General features: G+C 44.6%; 1 protein-coding gene and 1 long non-coding RNA gene across 14 annotated transcripts in view; one reads left to right on the top strand and one right to left on the bottom strand.

Moving 5' to 3' along the window:
- The window catches only part of SKAP1 (src kinase associated phosphoprotein 1), a 329,438-nt gene that overhangs the window by 5,706 nt on the left and 300,786 nt on the right, over window positions 1-22,946 (bottom strand). For 2 of the 13 annotated variants that reach the window (XM_045374936.3, XM_045374937.3), the window contains exon 12: window positions 16,697-16,905. The exons of the other annotated variants lie outside the window; for them this stretch is intronic. In XM_045374936.3, the coding sequence (XP_045230871.1) occupies window positions 16,804-16,905 (102 nt within the window). In that variant the 3' untranslated portion in view covers window positions 16,697-16,803. Of the gene's footprint in view, window positions 1-16,696; window positions 16,906-22,946 lie in introns of those variants that run through there. 13 annotated transcript variants of the gene reach the window in all.
- On the top strand, window positions 6,991-7,461 carry LOC141408808 (uncharacterized). Its single transcript, XR_012425722.1, has 2 exons — window positions 6,991-7,106; window positions 7,378-7,461. It is a non-coding gene; the product is annotated as an uncharacterized lncRNA (long non-coding RNA).

Here is a 22,946-nt window from a genome sequence, read left to right as displayed (position 1 = left end):
GCGTAGCTGGGATTACAGGCACGCGCCACCACAACTGGCTAATTTTTGTGTTTTTAGTAGAGACGAGGTTTTACCATGTTGGCCAGGATGGTCTTGAACTCCTGACCCCAGATGATCCACCTGCCTTGGCCTCCTAAAGTGCTGGCACTACAGGCGTGAGCCACCATGCCTGGCCACAACTGGCTAATTTTTTATATTTTTGGTATAGATGGGGTTTCATCATATTGGCCAGGCTGGTGTCAAACTCCTGACCTCAAGTGATCCACCAGCCTCGGCCTTGCTAAGAGCTGGGATTACAGGCATGAGTCACTGTGCCCACTCTGAGTATGGGGCTATTTCTGATAGCACCAGAAAATGTCTTTCTTTTGAAAGAAGTAAAATTGAATGAATTTTGTTGTTGTTGTTGTTGTTGTTGTTGTTGAGACAGAGTCTCACTCTGTCGCCCAGGCTGGAATGCAGTGGCACGATCTTGGCTCACTGCAACCTCCACCTCCTGGGTTCAAGTGATTTTCCTGCCTCAGCCTCCCAAGTAGCTGGGACTACAGGTGTATGCCACCATGCCCGGCTAATTTTTGTATTTTTAGTAAAGATGGGGTTTCACCATGTTGCCCAGGCTGGTCTCATTCCTGACCTCGTGATCCCTGCTCGCCTCGGCCTCTCAAAGTGCTGGGATTACAGGTGTGAGCCACTGCACCTGGCCAAAATGAATTTTTTTTTCTTTTGAGACCGAGTCTCGCTCTGTCACCCAGGCTGTAGTGCAGTGGTGAGATCTCAGCTCACTGCAACCTTCACCTTCTGGGTTCAAGTGATTCTTTTGCTTCAGCCTCCTGAGTAGCTGGGACTACAGGCATGCGCCACCACGCCCAGCTAATTTTTGTATTTTTAGTAGCGACGGGGTTTCACTATGTTGGCCAGGCTGGTCTTGAGCTCCTGACCTTGTCATCCACCCACCTCAGCCTCCCAAAGCACTGGGATGACAGGTGTGAGCTACCGTGCCCGGCCCAGAATGCAATTTTAAGAATGGGAAATATCACATATTCCAGTTCAATTGGATTTGGGGTACCATAGAGCTAACTGCTTATTTGTACACCTGGTTGCTGAGTTCTATTAGGAAAAATAAAAGAAATAAAACCAGATTCGTGATATGGAAAATTCAGAGTCCCTAGCATTATCTGGTGATCTTTTTATCTCTGGGTGCATATAATTATCATAGAATCATGGTATCTAATATCTCCCCTCTTCAAACTCTTGTTGCTTCTGACAACCTCTTCTCCACCTTCAAAGGGAAAAGAGAAACTATCAGATCTATCAGCCTCCAGCCACCAAAGCAGGAACTTGCCTGTATTGACAACCATCTTTCTTTCCCATTAAAGTCGGGGAAGCATCCCTCCCCTGGTTTAAGACTACCCCTCACAATATGCACTTGCAGTCCTTCTCCTTTCTTTCTGAGAGACGATGTTCTGTGGAGACTGACCTCTGCCTGTAAAGTAAATGGCTCCTTCCACCAGCACTGAAAGGTGTTCAGGTTGCTCTCATTTTTGAAAACAACCATTAAAAACTCCCACTGCATGTCTACTTCCAATTTCTGCTAGTCTATGCCACACTTGGAAGAGTTTACTCACTCACTGCTCCAACTTCCTTCCTGTTCTCTGTTGAAGCCACTCTCGTCAGGCTCTGTTGCCGTCCTCTACTTATGCTCTCTCTCCGTGGTCTCCTGTAACCTCTGCATTGCTCAAATTCTCTGAGCACTTTTCAGTCCTTATCTTACTTGATCTCTCAGCAGTGCTGGCACTATTGATCCTTCTTGAGGCCTTTTATTCTCTTAGTTTCTATGATAATTATACTTTCCTGGTTTCCCTCCTACCTCTCTGGTTACTTCTTTTCATTCTCCTCTGCAGGCTCGTCTCGCTCAATTCTGCTTTTTAATGTGGTTGTTTTCCAGGGTTCTGTCCCAGCCTTCTCTTCTGTCTTGATGCACTTTACTAGAGCAATCCCATATACCTCTGTAGCGTATCCACCATGTCTGTGTTTATTACTCACGACCAGAGCTCCAGCCCAGGTCTGTGTTGGACCCCAATAGCCAAGTGCATTCCACCAAGCTGTTCAAACTCAGTATGTCATAAATTTATCATGTCGTCCTGCCTTTATCTTCATCCTGACTCCAAAGCTATCTTTGCTTCCTTGGTTCTCTATCTCAGTGAGTTGTACCACAATGCACTGTTACCCAGGCTGGAATCTCAGGAGTCATTCCTAATTTTACTTTCTTCTTCTTCTTCTTCTTCTCCTTCTCCTTCTCCTTCTCCTTCTCCTTCTCCTTCTCCTTCTCCTTCTCCTTCTCCTTCTCCTTCTCCTTCTCCTTCCTTCTCCTTCCTTCTCCTTTCTTCTTCTCTTTTTTTTTTTTTGACGGAGTCTTGTTTTTTGTTACCTAGGCTGGAGTTCAGTGGCATGATCTCATGATCTCAGCTGACTACAACCTGTGCCTCCTCCCGGGTTCAAGCAATTCTCCTGCCTCAGCCTCCCGAGTAGCTGGGATTACTGGCATGTGCCACCACGGCCAGCTAATTTTTATATTTTTAGTAGAGACAGGGTTTTGCCATATTGGCCAGGCTGGTCTCGAACTCCTGACTTCAGGTGAGCCACCTGCCTCGGCCTCCCAAAGTACTGGGATGACAGGCGTGAGCCACTGCACCCAGCCCTATCCCCCTCTTCTAATCAATCCTTGAGTCCTGTCAATTCTCCCTCTAAAATATTACTAAAATCCTCCATCTTCTTTCCGTTCCCAGTTGCCAATACCTTGGGGTCATGTAGCTATCATCTCACATGAGAACTACAGAAACAATCTCCAAGTTAGTCTCTGTATCAGCATTCTTCTCTACTCTATTCATTCTGCAGCCAGACTCGGTCTCTACAGTGCACATTGATAATGTCACTGCTCTGCTTGAAAAGTTTCAGTGGGTTCCCAGTGCCCCTTGTTGACTTTTTTGTTTTGTTTTGTTTTGAGATGGAGTCTTGCTCTGTCGCCTAGGCTGGAGTACAGTGGCACGGTCTCAGCTCACTGCAAGCTCTGCCTCCTGGGTTCACAGCATTCTCCTGCCTCAGCCTCCCCAGTAGCTGGGACTACAGGCGCCCGCCACCATGCCCAGCTAAGTTTTTGTATTTTTTTTTTTTTTTGAGACGGAGTCTCGCTCTGTCGCCCAGGCTGGAGTGCTGTAGCCGGATCTCACCTCACTGCAAGCTCCGCCTCCTGGGTTTACGCCATTCTCCTGCCTCAGCCTCCCGAGTAGTTGGGACTACAGGCGCCCGCCACCTCGCCCGGCTAGTTTTTTGTATTTTTTAGTAGAGACGGGGTTTCACCGTGTTAGCCAGGCTGGTCTCGATCTCCTGACCTCGTGATCCGCCCGTCTCGGCCTCCCAAAGTGCTGGGATTACAGGCTTGAGCCACCGCACCCGGCCAAGTTTTTGTATTTTTAGTAGAGACGGGATTTCACCGTGTTAGCCAGGATGGTTTCAATCTCCTGACCTCGTGATCCGCCCGCCTCAGCCTCCCAAAGTGCTGGGATTACAGGCGTAAGCCTCCGTGCCCGGCCTTTTTTTTTTTTTTTTTTTTTTGAGCCATAGCCTCTGTTGCCCAGTCTGGAGTGCAGTGACACGATCTCAGCTCACTGCAACCTCTGCCTCCAGGGTTCAAACGATTCTCCTATCTCAATCTCCTGAGTAGCTGGGATTACAGGCGCCCGCCACCACACCTGGCTAATTTTTATATTTTAATAGAGATGCGGTTTCACCATATTGGCCAGGCTGGTCTTGAACTCCTGACCTCAGGTGATCTGCCTGCCTTGGCCTCCCAAAGTGCTGGGAATACAGGCATGAGCCACTGTGCCCGGCCACCGCTTAACTTCTTAACAAAGTAGACAAGGCCCTGCATGACCCAGTCCCACTCACTGTTCAGCATTGTCACTCACCTCCTAGATTTAGGGTCCCTTAGTAAAACAGAACTTGTCTCAGCTGCTCCCGTGGGCCACAGGCTCCCTCACCTTGGAACCTTTCCTCTGCCTGTTTAGCCTCTACTTCCCTCCTCATTTCACGGGGCTCACTCCTAAACAGACTTCAGATCACAGTTCCTGAGTTACTGACTCTCTAGAAGCCTCTCTTGACACTCTCTGACTGTGTGGGGTCCTGGTTACACAGTGCTGTGCCCCGTGCTTTCCTGGAAAAGAGCTTGTGATTACACTGCCTTCTAGCTCTCTGTCTTTGTCTCAGTGTCAATCACTAGTTGGAAATCTGAGGACTGGACCTTGTTGGTTTTGTTTGTTTTTGTGTTCTCAGCATTCAGCACTGTACCCAGCACAGAGTGGGGCCAAATAAATACTTGTTAAATGAGGCCAGGCGTGGTGGCTCACGCCTGTAATCCCAGCACTTTGGGAGGCTGAGGTGGGTGGATCACCTGAGGTCAGGAATTTGACACCAGCCTGACCAACATGGTGAAACCCTGTCTCTATTAAAAATACAAAAATTAGCTGGGCATGGTTGAGGGTACCTGTAATCCCAGCTACTCAGGAGGCTGAGGCAGGAGAATCGCTTGAACCCAGGAGGCGGAGGTTGCAGTGAGCTGAGATCGTGCCATTGCACTCCAGCCTGGGCAACAAGAGCGAAACTCCATCTCAAATAAAAAAAAATTAAAAATAAAAAAATAAAAAAAATACTGGTTAAATGAGATTATGATGAAATGAAGGGGGCAGTGGGAATTTGTACTCTTATTGAGCAGATTTAGTTACAACTAACTCCAAGATATTCCCCTGGTGATTGAACTAGTTGTGGCAGAAAGAGATCAACTACCTTTGGAGACAATCCCCTCAAATGGCTCCCTAAACAACGACGAGAGTCTGAAATGCCACAAGAAGTGAGACTACTGAGTTGATCCTTTTAGGACCAGGGAATTGCCTTGTTAAAATCAGCCTTAAATAACTGAATGTGTCTGTCTGCCACCTCTTCCTACACCACACCTTCTTTTCTTGTTTTGTTTTTTGAGACAGGGTTTCGCTCTGTTGCCCAGGATGGAGTACAGTGGTGCAAGTATAGCTTACTGCAACCTCCAACTCCTGGGCTCAAGTGATCCTCCTGCTTCAGCCTCCTAAGTAACTAGGACTACAGGTACATGTCACCATGCCTGGCTAGTTAACAAAAACTTTGTTTTGTTCTATAGAGATGGGGTCTCCCTCTGTTGCCCAGGCTGGTCCCGAACTTCTGGGTTCAAGCAGTCCTCCTGCTTGTTGGGATTACTGGAGTGAGCCACTGTGCCTGACCCACCACACCTTCTCATTTCCTCTCTCTCCCAGGCCAGCTTCTCCCTACAGTTTGCAGCGTCTTATGGGAAATTACCTAGAATTCTTTAACTTTTTTTGGGGGGGAGACAGGATTTCACTCCCTTCACCTAGGCTGAAGTGCAGTGGCATGATTTCAGCTCATTGCAACCTCTGCCTCCTGGGCTCAAGAGATTTTCCTGCCTCAGCCTCTGGAGGAGCTGGGACCACAGGCGCATGCCATTGCCTAATTATTTTTTACTTGCTAATTATTATTATTATTTTTCTTGTAGAGATGAGGTTTTGCTATGTTGCCTAGGCTAGCCTTGAACTCCTGAGCTCAAGTGATCCCCCAGCCTTGGGCTCCCAAAGTGCTGGGATTTCACCATGCCCACCCTGTCAAGGCATTTTTAAGCTCCTCTTGGTACAAGTTACGTTACTGTCCATTTTCCAACACTTAAGTTAGGGCAGTTTCTGACTTAAGTTTTCTTGCAGTGTTGCCTTGCTGTGAATGGCCTTGCTGTGAAGGGGAAATAACATACTCTGTCTTCCTCTCACACTGTAACTCATAAAAACTAGCTTTAGCTCTTCTGCTATCTCACAGGCAGAGGGTGGGCACTGTGTTGTCTGAGAGTCTTTTGATCCAAGTCAACTTGCTGAAATGTGTGAAGTGTGGTCTTCCACCTGCCAGATGCTGTCATCTGCATCACCTGCAGGGGATAGTACAAGGCATTTGCTCCCCTGGGACTGTTTAACGCTCCTAACTTTGACTCACACTTTGTAGCACCCCTTTTTAGTCGTAATGCCAGGAGTAGGGACGAAGCCTTGGGAAAGTGTTCTCTGCCAACTCGAAGAGGGTGTGAACAGGAAGCAGATGAGACTCAGCAGGGCACCTGCAAAAGCCAGGCTCCCAGTCTGTCTGCTCTTGCTGGAGGGGAACACTGACCCTGCCGACTGCAGATGTAGAAGCCTTGCCACAGTGGTGAGAACTGAAATGAGTGAAATCAACTCTCTGCCCTTCAAAACAAAAGAGCAGGCAGAAGTGTAAGGAGGATGGCATAGTCTCAGAGACCATATGTATCCTGCTGTGGGAGCCTGGGAGCTTAATCAAAGCACCTACAGGTCCCAGGATCTGACTGTCTTTTCCAGATTTCATCCCTTGGCTGGATACCCGAAAAGGGCTGCAGGGCTGAGATGTTTAAAGCATGAATGGAAAATTTCTAACCTTCTCTCCCACTACCACCCCCATGCATTGCTCCAGCCCAGTCTGAACACCACGAGGTATTTTAAAATAATTTCTACTTTGATGAATTGCTGGGGAGTCCACAATTGCTCATAATCAAAGGGAGAAAAATGCAAATGAGATCCGGCCGAGAACTATCACCACCAAACGTTTATTTCACTGCACAGTGCCAAAAAGAATTAAAACAACATTAAACTCACAGCAATCATGTTTAAGCCCTCGTTTCCAAGTGCCAAATTGCACCACTCTGGATCATACAGATGTTCGTTAATTATGCTAATTTTTATTAAACTATTAAAATGGAGAGAGTACTGGCTCAGTCAGGCAGACCCCAGCTCTGAATGAACCCTGCTCCTGTCTAAAGGTGCTAATTTACTGCATTTTTATTAAGTTGCTGATTCTTGGGTTTTAGTTTTAGGATGGCAAAGAGAACTGAATTTCTGGGATCAATGTTTTCTATAAAGTCTGATTTCTCTTTGCCCAGATGTTTGGAAAGATTGGAGAAATGCTGAGAGGCTCCCAGGAGAACTGAAATCCTCAATTTGGAAGTATTTCTATCCAAGGTAGGGATACACATCTACAAGTGACAGTGTTAGGGCTTCAGAATTATGCATGCTCACTACTCCATAACTCTACATATATTCTGAATGGTAGGGCTAAGATTTAAATTATACAAAATTGTTCAATGAAGATGTTTTAGATAAGATTATAAAAAGTTATTTAAAAACAAACACAAACCTTTCCATCAGGGCTTGCTTCTTGCCACAAAGTCTTTTTAGAAACCTTTCATCTAAAATAAGCACAGTGTATGGTTTGTTCTCATCATATTTCTAGGTTTGACTAAACATCTGCTTCTCTCAATACCAACCCTGCCCCACCTCTTTGAACAACCCACATGAAGAAGTCTTAAAAATAAAAGTTGGCTATTTGGACTCCATGATCTGGCTGGAGAAACTACTGGTCTGGATGAATGAAGCATTGAGTGAACCTGAAATAGACGCAGTGCTCACCATCAGCAACAATCAAAAGTGTTTATGGCAGATTTCACACTGCCATAAAAGGATTTATGCTGCTAATCTCCATTAACAAGGAAAAAAAAAAACCCTACCAAACCTGCCATAAAAAGAATAGCAAATTCTATAAACAAAAAGCAGTATGGCCACCAACAACGGGCATGTCTCACAGCTTGACTCTGCCTCCAGTGGTTTCCTATTGCCGTTTATGGTTTCAAGACTATCATGGACCTCCTCAGTGCTCCTCCTGTCACAGGGCCCTGAGTCCCTGTGTGGTGCTGCAAATACCCTGTCAGTAGGTGTCAGGGGATATTGGGGGAAAACCAGCAGGCGCCTATCATAAGCCTTAAAAGAGATTAAATACCCCTACTCCATGATTGCTACATTTTAATTTCTCTCCTCCCTGCTGGTTCCTATTTGTATAAGCTCTTCCATGGCTCCCCTGGAGTACCACAGACATGACCTGGAATGACCATCCTGTCTTGGGATGAGAATTCAATTTCTAGGCTCAGTGAATCCTAGGCTGTTCCAACAAGAGGAACTCACCATCCTCCAGGGCACAGATTCTTAAACCAGAGTCTGTGAACCCCTGGCCTCTCTTTGGATGGATGTGAAGGAATCTTTGAACACCCTGAAACTGGTGTAAAATTTTGTGTGCATATGTACATAGGCCTTATCCCTGGGGTGAGGCCCAGACCTTTCATCAGATTCTCAAAGGGTTTATGAACCCTTTGCAGTTTACCAGCCGGCACTCTATGGGAAAAAATACAATGGTCTTTATGGGCTGGATCTGTACTTTGGCCCAGGGTGGGTATCCCCGCACTCCCCACACACAGGTCCCTGCTTTTAAAAAATACAGCTTTTTAAAAATACGGTGGCTCACGCCTGTAATCCCAGCACTTTGGGAGGCTGAGGCAGGTGGATCACAAGGTCAGGAGTTCGAGACCAGCCTGGCCAATATGGTGAAATCCCGTCTCTACTAAAAATACAAAAAAATTAGCTGGGCATGGTGGTGCACATCTGTAATCCCAGCTACTCGGGAGGCTGAGGCAGGAGAATCGCTTGAACCCAGGAGGCAGAGGTTGCAGTGAGCCGAGATCGCGCCTCTGCACTCCAGCCTGGGCAACAGAGCAAGACTCCATTAAAAAAAAAAAATACAGTGAAGGAGAATCAAGAATCCTCATTCCTTCCATGCTAGATTTCATGGGCTTCAGCCCTCCAGCTGAAGAGGCTATTCCCTCCTCAAAGGTGACTGCACTTGTGTACCTCTTTTAAGGAATCATCTCTTTTTAGAGACAGAGTTTTGTTCTTTGTCACTCAGGCTGGAGTGCAGTGGCACGATCTCAGCTCACTGCAACCTCCAGCTCCCAAGTTCAAGCGATTCTCCTGCCTCAGCTTCCTGAGTAGCTGAGATTACAGGTGCCTGGCACCATGCCTGGCTAATTTTTGTATTTTTACTAGAGATGGGGTTTCACCATGTTGGCCAGGCTGGTCTCAAACTCCTGACCTCAGGTGATCCTGCCCATCTCCGCCTTCCAAAGTGCTGGGATTACAGGCATGAGCCACTGCACCCAGTCAAGGCATTATCTATTTAACTGTGACTTCAAAGTTGTGGTGTCTTCTCATAGTTTCCATTCAAATGGCTTGGAGCAAGCTGCTTGACACTGTCAGTTCCCTGGAGAAAGCTCCTAACAGAAACATTCTCTTTTCACATTGAATTGGGTTCCAAGCCTCCGTGGAACAAGATTCCCAGAAAATATCTCATACTTTTTTGTTCTTTTTACCATAAAAGTTCCCTATATCAGTGCTTATAAACAAGAAGATGCATCTTCAAGAGAACAGTGTATCAGCCCCTAACCTGAAGTGCTTGATATATGTATGGGAGAGGCCAATGAATCACAGAATTTTTGGTTTATGATTGCTTATTTCTCTTGTTAGTGTTTGTGCATTATACATTGCCGTTAGTTAAGATGGGAAATTTGAATTCCTAAGCAGAGAAATTTGTACTATTCCAGGGTCAGTCCCAAACATCATATTTTTACTCTGGATTTCCCCACAAATTCTCTACTCCTAAAATCTAGCTTTGGATATATATATGCCTTCTTAGGATATCATACCCTATGAAATAAATTAAGGGCTCCAAATCAGCATCCTTCTAACTGCTGAGAAAAACAAGGCTGGGAACAGAAATTGTTCACCAAAGACAAAGCGCCCATTTTTCAGCATAGATAGTTTTACAAAGAGATTTTCCAGAAGGAGAAAGGAAATGGGCAGTTGGGTGGCTGGTGGGTTAGTGGTGTTGGAACTTGTGAAAGGATCGAAGCTCAGCACTTGACTGAAACCTTGGGTGGCGTGGCAGCCTCTCCAGGCTGTTTTACAGTGTGTTTTAAGTTCTTGGCAATCGCTTTCTCTTTTTCCATTATTCAGAGTTTTGGTCTATAAATCATAATAAAAATGAATCATTAAATTTGCCTCAATTGAGCTAGTTTTATTTATTGTTACATTTCAGGGAACTTGCTAACCTGGAGATTGATGGGCCTGGATACAGGGGAAGGTATGTGAGTGTGAGAGGGGGGACATGGGAAGGCTGGGTAGTCAGCAACAGCAGTTGGGAGGGGGGTGGGTCATGGCGACAACTCCACAAAGCGCACCCCGAGCTAAGTGTTCTGAGAAGAGGAATGTGTTCTCTAGATGGAGGGTCTCAGAGCACTTGAGTGCGAGAGAACATTCAGCTTTAAGGGTGAAGCTTATGTCCTGAACAGGGTGGGAGTAGATAATGATCAAGCTGAGGCCACGGAGGTGTGCAGGGCCTGTGCACACACTGCATGTTGCTGGTGAAATGTGTGCAAAACACAGAGTGGGTGTGTGCAAGTGTGTAGAGAAATCATAAGCTGTGAAGGTACGAGCAAAGAAATCATAAGCTGTGAAACAGGGCTGTAAGGAAAGAGAAATGAAAAGAAGCACACAACTTGAACTTTACCTAAAGAAGAGAGAAAGGATAGAGGGAAGGTAAACACTTTGCAGATGGGAGAAAACAAGGTGCCAAGTGCAGAAGTCAGGAACAATAGAGACAGCACCATTTCGGAGCTGATAGAATTGTGATACCATGTGAGACGGGCGTATTAATATGTATTCCATAAACTGCGCAGCTCTGCACCGCTCTGTTTTGCTCTGACCGCGGTACCAGCCTCAGGCACCACAACACAATTTGGAAACAATGTGACGGAAATGTTTAATCTGCTCGGCCCATCTGTGCTGCGTATTTCTCCAGATCTCCCTGAGAGAGGCGCCTTGAATCTCCACATTGCCTTTAATATTCTCCTAAATCACCTCCCTACTGCACTTCAAGGGCCATTGCTACAATATCACAGGTTCATCTAAAGTGCAATGGGGAGGGGGTGTGGGGGGAGGCGCAGGCTGGGAGATTTTTTATTTTAAAATAATTTCCAGAGATCATCTTTTCTGCTTCCTTTTAAAAAAAGAAGAAAAGTTATTCTACTGTTGCCGTAAGGTTATTGAGGTTGTTTGGTGCAAAACAGGATAGGATAGAGTGGAATCATTCTCCAAAGAATTATTTTTATTAATCTCGATTCTCTCAAATGGACATGGGAGGGTGAGCAGATGCTCATTTTCTCCTATCTCTTTTCCTTGCACCTTGCTAGAAAGCACACGGAGGGTGTGCTAGGGTGATGTGTTCATTTGGGGCTGAAGCCTCTCTCCTTTCCACTCTCGGCGTCAGGTACCAGCTTGTTAGTTCCCAGGGCCAACCCTGTCTCTGCTCCACTCTAAACAAAGCCATCTCATTCAGGACAAGTATACATTTAGTCTCTGGTCAATATGCCCTCATTAGGAGAGGACACTGTCTATATTTTAAATTTTAGCTTAAAACCTTAGATTTTCTCTCTTTAAGTACGGATGTTGGGTGTCAGATTTCCACTGCCTTTCCCCACTTGCTTGCGCCAGATTCAGCAATTTGGGTCTAGCTGGGGTGGGTTTTGGAGAAAGAAGGATGACAAGTCACCATGTTCCAGACCCTAGACAAATGGAAGAGAGTTGCACATCACCAAGAAAATTAGGATTCCTTTTGCTTTGTGAATTAAAGAAATGAATAATTTAATCCTCACGATTGTTCCAGCGAGGGAAAGGCAATGTCCCAGTTGCGGAGCCCTACAGCCTGTCGGTGTGTTACATCATCTGCACACATAGGCGTTTCCATGACAACCGCTTATAGCTTCATTTCCTGGATCCCTCTAGGGGGTGTCACAGCCAGATCCACCTGCTTTTCACCCTACCCTCAGTGGGGTCATGGTAAGGTCGCCAGAATAAATGAACGCGGGTACTAATGATCTGTTTACTGCTGTTTATGCTCTGTGTGTGTCAGGGGCACGCACATTTAGAGAGCTCATTATGGTTGCAATTAGAATGCACCATCGCTAGATATTTAACTCCTTTTTCTTTTAAATTAGCATTTTAATAACATTCTTTGAGCAGAGAAACAAAATGACCATTTTTCACGGACAAACTTCTAGCTGTAGGTGCAACTTTAATGGCAAAGTTGTGAAGGGGAAAGAAGGGGAAAAAAAGGCCATTTTTACTACTTTCACCCTCCTCCTTACCAAAAGGATATTTTTATTTGCTTTCTAACACACTCAATTTCCTAAATTTGTTTTGAATCCAATTATTTTGGGTGGTTTAAAGTACTGCACTCTTGCTGGACGGAAATTAGCAGCGATTGAAATTAACTTTTTATGTGACCTGTGAAAGGGGCTAAAATAATTACAAGTGTGTAGAAGAAACTCTGTCTCCAAAAGACCCTTGCTGTAGGATCAGGCTGTGATACGATGATGCCATTATCTGAATATCTTTATACAGCAAATGCAAGGGCTTTTTTCTTTAAAAAGGTGATTGCAATTATTGTTTCTATTTTGTAATTTTCAGGATTATTTTATAGAGGATAAGTGATGACAAAAACTTGTCATTATAGACAGGATAAATAAGTAGAAAGAATGAAAACAATAACACAGTATTGTTTACCATTTTAAAATGGTGAGCATCAAAAAGCAGGAGAGGGGGAACAGGAAAGGTGTAGAGAGACCCCCTCGGTTACAATGTTTCAAAAGGCATTGCTTTTTAGGGATCAGCCAACCCCCTTTCTAGGTGTTTATAGATGCTCTGTTTGTGTAAAGTACAGTGAAAAATAACAATTTGAATGTTTCGATTATCTTTCCCAGTCTGTTCCATTTTCATTATTTATTTCCTATAAATCGGGACCTTGCTGAACATAATTCTGCAGACAAGGAGGTGGATGGGACAGCCAATGTGAACAAGGAGATAGATGGTGGGTGCGTGTAAGATAGATGCTATGCGCTTATGAAAAGGAGCAGTATGTCTGCATGTGAACATCCACAAAGTAGAGCAAGCAAGCGTGTACACTATAACGGGTATTTATAGGTGGAAAAAAGGTGCAAGGAAGATTATGTGGGAACAGGCACAGAGAGTCTGAAACGGTTTGCTTTTTTCCTACCCTTCTGGAATCCATGTCCAAGTTCTGCCTAAGATGTCCCACACTTGCTGTGGGTCCTGTGAACCTTGCAAGCCTTTCCATGAAAACAGAGGGGATTTCACAGCCAGAAGACTTAGGAGGTCAATAGTTGAAAAGCAAGAGTTAGAGAGATCTTTAACAATTACACTAACCTCCCTCCCCTTCCAAAGATAGAAGGAGGAAAACACTTAAAGACGCAGCAGGAAAAAAAAAAAAGAGCCTTTCTAAAAATCCAAGTTTAAAATGTTCATGCTTTTGTATCAGCCTAGTTGCACCTTAGAATCTGTCATTTCATAAATAAAATACCGATGGCATAGAGTATAATTTGGTGATAGCTACCCCAGGACATATCTAGATACACTTCTGTTATTTTAATTAAATACTGCATTATGGTTTGTGACAACTACATAGCTACAGCGTAAATGAATTCAGAATTAAAGTGTTACTTAGGCATCCAGTAATTTTTGTTTCATTCCTTAGTTTTACAAAGCAAATAGCTATAAAATCAAGATGTTTGTTCATTTACAGATGGAGCAGGATTGTCGTTGCTGTTTTTTTCCTCCTTAATCCTCATCCACAAAAAGAAGACAGAGCTCAGAGTCTGGCTCCCAACACTCTTAGCTTATGAGCCACATCACAAAGAAAAACACATCCTCTTGACTATAATGTGAAATGCTGAATATTAATTGCTGGTATTATGCTTATCTTTCTAGCCGGGTTCTGTCTTTTAACAATTATTCGGATGGGCTACAGCCTTGCACTTCCAGGAGATTTTTCTCCTTTGTTTAATAGTTAGAAACCAATTTTATTAAAAAACTATAAAGTTCACAATGCTTCATGGAAGTTCTTACTATTTGGAACTGTCCCCAAATATAGAATATTATCAGGAACAGAGAAACTGCAGACTCTTTTTGCTAAAAATATGATGAACATTTCTGCATTTAAAAGAAAAAAATATTTTTCATTTTAGCAATATTAATATTTCCTTAATGAAACTGGAGAGGGTGTTACAATTTGATATACTTGGTTAGTTTCAATGTCACTTCACTAGCAAATCATGAGAAAGGTTCAGAATATTCTCATCTATCAGGTACAGATTTTCACTCAAAATTAATATGTAGAGTAAAAGGATTTTTGTTCCAATCTGAGGATTTAATTGTATCTTTAATGTTTAATATGTCAAGATGAAAGTTTTTGAATAACTAGTTTTCTGAAACCATTTTCTATTATTTCTAATTTGAGAATCAATATGATCTTTTTATTAGCCTTAAATACCGTATATCTGGGAATGTCTGCAAATTTAAGCTTTTCTGTGTTCTAATCAATTACCTTCAGTCCTGCATAACTAATCCTATAACCTGCATAGAAGTTACTGCCCTGTGTGTTAGCAGTGAGGTTATAATTTGTTTCAGTATTTTGCTAGTTTGGTTGGAGAGCTGAGTCCATGCAATACCAAGAAATGGTGGCAGAAGAGGCATGGGGAGGCTGAGTTCCTTTTGAGAAAATAATTATACTGAAACAAAGCTTTTGTGACTCCTTTTAAATAGGGCATCTCACCAAAATGTCATCCAGCCTCTTTGGCAGATTAGTGGGGAGTTTATTACTAAATCTCTGTCTAATAAACGTGCAGTTGACTCTGGAGTAGCTGCTTGTTATAATACTGGCGATTGGAAATGGAGGGAATGTCACAGTTAAAGACACAAATATTTCCCATAATATATTCGAATGGAAACCTCTGAATCCAATACTACATGGGCATATCTAATAAATTCACAATATTTCAGTCTCAACAGCCTTCACCGGTTAGTTTTAAAGATTTATGTGGTAAAAAATTACTCAGTGATGAATATGGTTTATTCTGTGCAGTATTGGAGGTATAAGGAATTAAACTACCGTCTTTAACAGTGAATTTATTATTACCTCTGTCAAAAGACGAAGACTTTAACAGCATTTATTATAAATTCGCTGCAAAATAAATGGCTGGAATTTTTTACACTGGAGTTTGTAAAGCATTGGGCGATTCTGAGCATTAACCTAACCCTGCCATGGCTTATATGGTTCTAGGTAAACATTTCTGTCTGGGCTTCATAGTTAATTATCTGGTCTGGACTTTCCCCCACTGAAAACTGTGTGTGCACATGGACACACACACACACACAGAGAAAAGTGAAAGGTCTTGTCCAGGACAACTGTTTAGGAATAAATAGAGAGAAAAATGCCAATTTTATTCTCTTTTTAAAAAATGGGTTTTAGAATAAATAGTCAGGGTTTGCAGGATAGGGTTGATGTGCAATTGGGCCTCTTGTGAGCAGGTTTACATGCATGCATATGCACACATACATAAACACCCTCTCCCTTTTGTCCTCTCTTGGAATGGGTGTCCCCTCATTTATAAAAATTACCTGGAAGGAATGAGGCTGCCAGGGTTTGTTCTAGACGATTGGTTCCTGTCTGGGGGAAAGGAATGGCCTCTTCTGAATTTGACCGGTATATGACCGTTGCCTTCCAGCTGACCCCAAATCCCATTCCCATCCTCCTAACTCTGTTGCCTCCCATAGGGGTTATTAATGAGAGAAAACACCATCATCATCATCTTCGTCATCACAGCACAGTGTTGACCTGCTTGTTAACATGAAATGGGGTGGTGGGGACAGTTTCTGCTTCTCTTTCGTACCATCATAAATAATAAAAGATGCTTTGCCATAGGATCCCCTCACCCACCCCTTTGATTAGGTCAGAGGTGCATAATAGCTCTTTGACAGGCATTGATCAGTTTCATCACACTGTTTGGGCAGCCTGTGCCCCAGGCCTATATTCTCCCTACTTACTACTCCTAAATTACCTCCCAGATAAACCCCCGCCCATCCCCCACTCAGCGAACCAGAGGGTATAGTGCCTGAGGAAGTCCTAAATGGACACTAGATGTCACCAAACACCTCCTTTCCCTCAGAGCCTTGAAATTAAAAAAAAAAAAAAAAATCCTTCATTTAAAGCAATTGAAGGAATTAACTTATCTGTTTTTATGAGGGTTGTTGTCACATTCAACTAAGCACACTTAAAAGAGGAAGTATTGCTGCATTAAGATAATTTTTACAACATACAAATCTCTTTTGGAAAGAACGGGGTCAAGGGAGGGGAAAGGTCTACATTCTTTAAGTAGCACATTGAGGAAGTAGGTGGAGAAAACCGGGTTAAAACTCCCATTGTAATAGACATAGTGTTGTGTTAACAAAGTCCAGGTGTGCTGGCACAGGCCTGTTGCATTCAGATGACTACACTGGCTGTGGCGCCAGGATCCCATCTGAGTTTAAGTAGCTGCAGTCCAGGATGACAAAGTCTGTCCATTCTTCTCCACGTAAGACCCATGACCATCTGACAGCATCATGTGTTCCACGCTAAACCTGACTGTGTCTGTATGGCTCCCTGTTTCCACGTCAATTCCATCAGTAAGGAAGATGACCCAGATCCTGGTGTGTCTGGGCCATGAGAATACCTTCCCACCCCAGCTAAGCCACTATGTAAGTATAAACCTTATGTGTGCCCAACCTGTTGCTCGAAGGCTGCTTTCCATGAAAATAAGGCACTGGACAATTCCTTGGAAGAGCCTCAAACCAATTTATGAGGCACACAACCCAAGCCCAAGAAATGTATCCCACTGGCTCAGTTTACCTTAAATGGAAGACCTCACCCAGTGGCCTCTTCTTCCTAGTCAATTGAAAAAGAGCTTCTCTTTCTCTCCCTCTTTAATTTGCCCTTATCTTCTGAACAGCTCATGTTACCACCATAAATAATTTCTGGAACAGGATGCTTTAAAAAAAAAAAAAAAAAAAAAAAAAGGGCATTTAAATGTTATCTTGGCCAGGCACGGTGGCTCACGCCTGTAATCCCAGCACTTTGGGAGGCCAAGGCAGGTGGATCACTTGTGGCCAGGAGTTCAAGACCAGCCTGGCCAACATGGTGAAACCCCATCTCTATTAAAAATACAAAAAATTAGTCAGGTGTGGTGGCTTGAGCCTGTAATCCCAGCTACTAGGGAGGTTGAGGCAGGAGAATAGCTTGAACCCGGGAAGCAGAGGTTGCAGTGAGCCAAGATTGCACCACTGTACTCCAGTCTAGCAGTCTGGGTGACAGAGCAAGATTCTATCTCAAAAAAAAAAAAAAAAAAAAAAAAAAAAATTGAATAGTGGAATAAGCATGATAATGATGATGATGATGATGATGATGATTTTCATTTTTTCTTGAGACAGAGTCTTGCTCTGTCGCCCAGACTGGAGTGCAACGGCATGATCTTGGCTCACTGCAACCTCTGCCTCCTGGGTTCAAGCAATTCTTCTGCCTCAGCCTCCCTAGTAGCTGGGACTACAGGCACGTGCCACCACGCCTGGATAATTTTTGTATTTTTCGTAGAGATGGGATTTTGCCATGTTGGCCAGGCTGGTCTCGAACTCCTGACTTCAGGCAATCCACCTGCTCAGCCTCCCAAAGTGCTGAGTGAGCCACCACGCCCTGCCAACAAGCATTATTATTATTTGGAAAGAATGTTCCCTAGTGAGAGACACTGCAAGAAGACAGGGTCACTTTTCTGAAAGCTAGGACTCGTGACTTGTCATATCCAAATAGAGGCTTCTTACCTCTTTTTCTCCCACTTATAACAAGTGACCATAGGACAAGCACGGTGGCTCACACCTGTAATTCCAGCACTTTGGGAGTTCGAGGCGGATGGATCACCTGAGTCCAGGAGTTCGAGACCAGCCTGGCCAATATGGCAAAATCCCGACTCTACTAAAAATACAAAAATTAGCTGGGTGCCATGGTACTTGCCTGTAGTCCCAGTTACTCAGGAGGCTGAGGCAGGAGAATCACTTGAACCCGGGAGGCAGAGGTTGCAGTGAGGCAAGACTGCGCCATTGCATTCCAGGGCAACAGAGCGAGACTCCGTCTCAAGAAAAACAGAAACAAAAACAAGTGACCGTAGTGGTGCTGGTCCACAAAAGGGCCTTGCAATCCGCAGATAAAAGGAACTAAGCCAGGGCACCACACTATCACATGGAGGGTGATTCGGCACCTGCCCTGTCATGCCTGGTGCCCAGGCTGAATGGATTTTTGGAGTACACCTGTTGTTGAACCCCTGCCAAGTACTGATGGCCACTAACCCCCAAATCACTTTTCCCCGCTGTTGATGTTTGGAATGTCAGACAGGACTGAGCAGCAGCCGGCGTGTATTTCAAACACAGCAGATGGATTTTTATATTAGCTCCTATTTCATGTTCAGGCAGAGCGACCGCCACACTAAAACCGCAGCCTCAATGCTGCCGAGTTTGCTTCTGTGAGATTAATTCTGTGAAATTAATTGGGACAAGATTGAAAAGGAAATTAAAATGCAGCTGAGTGAACAGGCCTTTCAAACACCTTTTTCCTGCTCTATTCAAACTTGAATTCTGCGGTGGTCGCCGGCATCGTGGGAAGTAATTTACGAGACGCAGGCTCTCAGGAACCATTGGTTACGTATGAGGAGACCTGCACCAGCGCCACAATCTGGAGCCACTGAAGAGCGCTAAACACCCCGCTGTGGCTTGAGCTGCGTCCTGGCTCCGGGGAGGAAGGGAAGCTTAGTCCCTCACTGGAAAAAGCTGTTCAGAAATATCTGAGTCCAAAAGGAACATAGGAACATCCGCTGGATGCACAGATCTGCTTCGTTATTAAAATCTCCCTTTAATAAATTTTGAGACCCAAATTGGAACTCAGTGAATTAAGTGGGCATGACGCTGCATGGGGCCAAGGAATGCATGGATGTGATGCAGGGAGGTCAGTGGGAGGCCTCCTGCTGACTGTGCCACTGGTTACTGTTTCAGAGTTTGGATGTGTGGCTCTAGTCTCTCCAGAAAATGAAGTTTGAATAATTTGTCAGGGACGAAAGCTCTCAGACCAGGAAAGGCATGGTGGATTTTCACGTAGGCTGGGTAGTTTTTTTGTATTTTTGGTAGACATGGGGTTTCTCCATGTTGGTCAGGCTGGTCTCGAACTCCTGACCTCAGGTGATCAGCCCACCTCGGCCTCCCAAAGTGCTGGGATTACAAGTAAGAGCCACTGGGCTTGGCCCTCACTGGGTGGTTTTTTTTAATATCCAAGTGAGCACCTTTTGTGCTGTAGATCACCTTTTTTTCAATAATTTATTGAACTCCTAGTATGTGCCCAACACTGATCCAAAAGTTTATTATTAGTAAAAGGGAAGGAAATATTCCTACTTCCTACATGCCAGGCACTTCCTTACACAAATTCTCTAATGTAAACATCACAACAAACCTATAAATATAAAATTTCCCAATTTTTACAGGTGAGGAAACTGAAGATTAGCAGGATTAGGAGATTTTTGCCCAGGGTCATCAATAACCCGTCTGTTATAGGCACTTACTTCCCTGAGAACAGGACAGGTGATAGGCACTGGTTATGTCTAGGGATCATCTTTCTTTCTTTCTTTCCTTTTTTTTTTTCTGAGACGGAGTCTCGCTCTGTTGCCCAAGCTGGAGTGCAGTGGCATAATCTCGGCTCACTGCAACCTCTGCCTTCCAGGGTCAAGCAATTCTCCTACCTCAGCCTCCTGAGTAGCTGGGATTACAGGCATCCACCACCACGCTCAGCTAATTTTTGTATTTTTGTAGAGATGGGGTTTTACCATGTTGGCCAGGCTGGTCTTGAACTCCTGACTTCAGGTGATCTGCCCGCCTTGGCCTGCCAAAGTGCTGGAATTACAGGTTTGAGCCACTGTGCCTGGCCTCTTTTTTTTTTTTTTCTGAGACAGGGTCTTACTCTGTCGCCCAGGCTGGAGTGCAGTGGTAGGATCTCAGCTCACCACAACCTCCGTCTCCTGGTTCAAGCAATTTTCCTGCCTCAGCCTCCCAAGTAGCTGGGACTACAGGCATGCGCCACCACGCCCAGCTAGCTTTTGTATTTTTAGTGGAGACTAGGTTTCACCGTGTTGGCCAGGCTGGTCTCGAACTCCTGACCTCAGGTGATCCGCCTGCCTCGGCCTCCCAAAGTGTTGGGATTACAGGCATGAGCCACCACGCCCAGCCACTGGGGAGCATCTTTCTTGCCCAGTCAATCATCTTCTCTGGATAATTTTTTTTTTTTTTGAAAAGGGATGGCCAGACTTGGTGGCTCACACCTGTAATCCCAGCATTTTGGGAGGCTGAGGTGGGTGGATCACCTGAGGTCAGGAGTTCGAGACCAGCCTGCCAACGTGGCAAAACCTTGACTCTACTCAAAATACAAAATTAGCTGGGCATGGGGGCGCAAGCCTGTAATCTCAGCTACTTGGGAGGCTGAGGCAGTGCTTGAACCCAGGAGGTGGAGGTTGCAGTGAGCCAAGATCATGCCATCACACTCTAGCCTGGGCAACAAGAGCAAAACTCTGTCTCAAAAAGAAAAAAAAAAAAAAAAAAGCAGCAATAAATAGCTCTCTTTCTGTGATCATTTTTGCGCAAGGGCAAGACTAACAGATTGTCTTCTGGGCCGGGCGTGCTGGCTCACGCCTGTAATCCTAGCACTTTGGGAAGCCGAGGTGGGAGGATCATGAGATCAGGAGATCGAAACCATCCTGGCTAACATGGTGAAACCCCGTCTCTATTAAAAAAAAAAAAAAAAAAAAAGAAATTAGCCGGGCGTGGTGGCGGGCGCCTGTAGTCCCAGCTACTCGGGAGGCTGAGGCAGGAGAATGGCGTGAACCCAGGAGGCAGAGCTTGCAGTGAGCCGAGATCGTGCCACTGCACTCCAGCCTAGGTGACAGAGCGAGACTCTGTCTCAAAAAAAAAAGAAAAAAAAAAAAGATTCTCCTGAGTTTGGTCCCAAGATTCTAAGATTCAAAGTTGGATCATACTGGGGTGATGGTTAAGATAACAGCAGGGAGCAGCAGGAGCCTATGACTAAAGCTTCCATCCTCATTTCCCCCCGCCCCCCCTCCCTCCCCCGCCACCCCTCCCTCCCCCGCCACCTCCATCTCACCTCCCTTTCTAGATCCTCTAACCTCCGCACCCCGGACTCTGCCTTTCAGAATACTTTTATCAGATAGAGAGGGGGAAACCAGATGTATTTATGATAACTGAAAACAAAAGAGCTGGTAATTAAAAAAAATTCTTTTTTGTTTAAACTGAATAAATAAAGCTAAAACACATTTTTGTGTGGAACTTCTTTAGCAGTTTTGCAGTGTCAGGCCCACCATATTTAGAATGGGAATGTCTGAGGTAGAAGGATTCTTAGATGCTATCCAACCCCACTCTCTCTTTTAACAGGTGAGGAAACAAGTCCAGTTAAGCTGAGCTGCACACAGCTGCATCTGTGTTTCTCAGGGAAACAGATTTCCCCAGATTCCTAAACAGCAGGCCCTTCTTGCCCAACGGAGCTTCTACTGGACAAAAAGAAAAGTAAAATAGAGCTTTCTAGACACCATTTTCCTGGACTAAATTCAACTTGGGTCAGTTCTGTCCTTACAGGTGTGAGAGACAGCTGCAGAGTGTAACGGACCCCAACAAAAGAAGGCAGCTGAGGCTAAAGTGGGAATAAATTAGGATCCATTTGAGAGAAACTTCCCGAGATGAGGCACTACTGAACTTATAAATAGACAGATGGCTGGGAATGGTAGTGGAATCTCCTTTTCTATCTGTCTGAATTTGTTCATTTGTGCTTCTTAGAAGCAAGGCAGTGAATAGATTGGGTGGCCTTTTAAGGTTCCCTCCTATCCAAGGACTATTATTGAATTAGGTAATATAATAAAGGTGAATCAAAACTGAAATGCTCCCCAAACCAATGTTAACTGGAATGCAGCTTCATGAGGGAAAGTTCGGCTGAGCTCTTAACTTCTCATTTCCCCTTTGATACGCAGGGATTTGCAACATGGGGAAGGGAGCCAGCTGGTGTAGCTTTTTGGTGAAGAAATATGCTACTATTAATACAATGGTACAGGATGAAAATGGACTCAGAACCTTCCAGAAGAGAGGAGAAAGAAGCTGACAGAAACACGGCAGCGAGGTATTCTTATTGAATTAAACTCTGATATATTTGCTTTCTTTTCTTCTTTTTTTCTTTTTGGAGACAGAGTCTCACTCTGCCATCCAGGTGAGTGCAGTGGCAATCATGGCAGCAATCCTAGCAGCCTTGAGCTCCTGGGCTCAAGTGATTCTCCCAGCTCAGCTTCCAGAGTAGCTGAGACTACAAGCATGTACCACCACACCCAGCTAGTTTATTTTTTATTTTGTAGAGATGGGATCCTGCTATGTTGCCCAGGCTGGTCTCAAACTCTTGGGCTCAAGCATCCTCCCGCCTCGGCCTCCTAAAATACTGGGATCACAGGTGTAAGCCACCATGCCTGGCCTATGTTACCTTTAAGTAACAGAGAAGGGGAAGAGGTATTTTTTTTTTTTAAGATTGGGTTGGTTCCCCATGTTCTTTGAGATTTCTTAAAAATACAATAGCCACTGTAACCACAGACAGCTCCATACTGCAGGACAGGTCACCGCACAACCCCTTCTAACTAGAGGAAAGGGACCCCCAGTGAGAAGCCATTAACAAAGGCAAAAGACATGCAAAACAAACAAAATAATCATGACAGAGAGAAGGCCAGCAGCCAGTCTGGCTCTGTTCTTCCCCCCTCCTGCTGCAGGCACCTCCAGACAAAGTAAACAGTTAATTTGTTCACCTGCAGGCTCTGGGCAAACAGAGGCCTGGTCACACCTGAGTGGATAACTCGATTACCCCTGTAATGCCAGCGTGGTAATGTACGCAAATTCTATTACACGGCAAACCTTGCTTTTGGGCATTTGAAATACCAATCAGGCCAATGTCCACTCCCTTCT

This window comes from Macaca fascicularis, chromosome 16 (genome assembly GCF_037993035.2).
Source record: "Macaca fascicularis isolate 582-1 chromosome 16, T2T-MFA8v1.1".
In the NCBI taxonomy this organism is placed as follows: Eukaryota; Metazoa; Chordata; class Mammalia; order Primates; family Cercopithecidae; genus Macaca; species Macaca fascicularis.
Note: the sequence above shows the minus strand (reverse complement) of the source record. Positions and strands in the feature narration are given on the sequence as shown.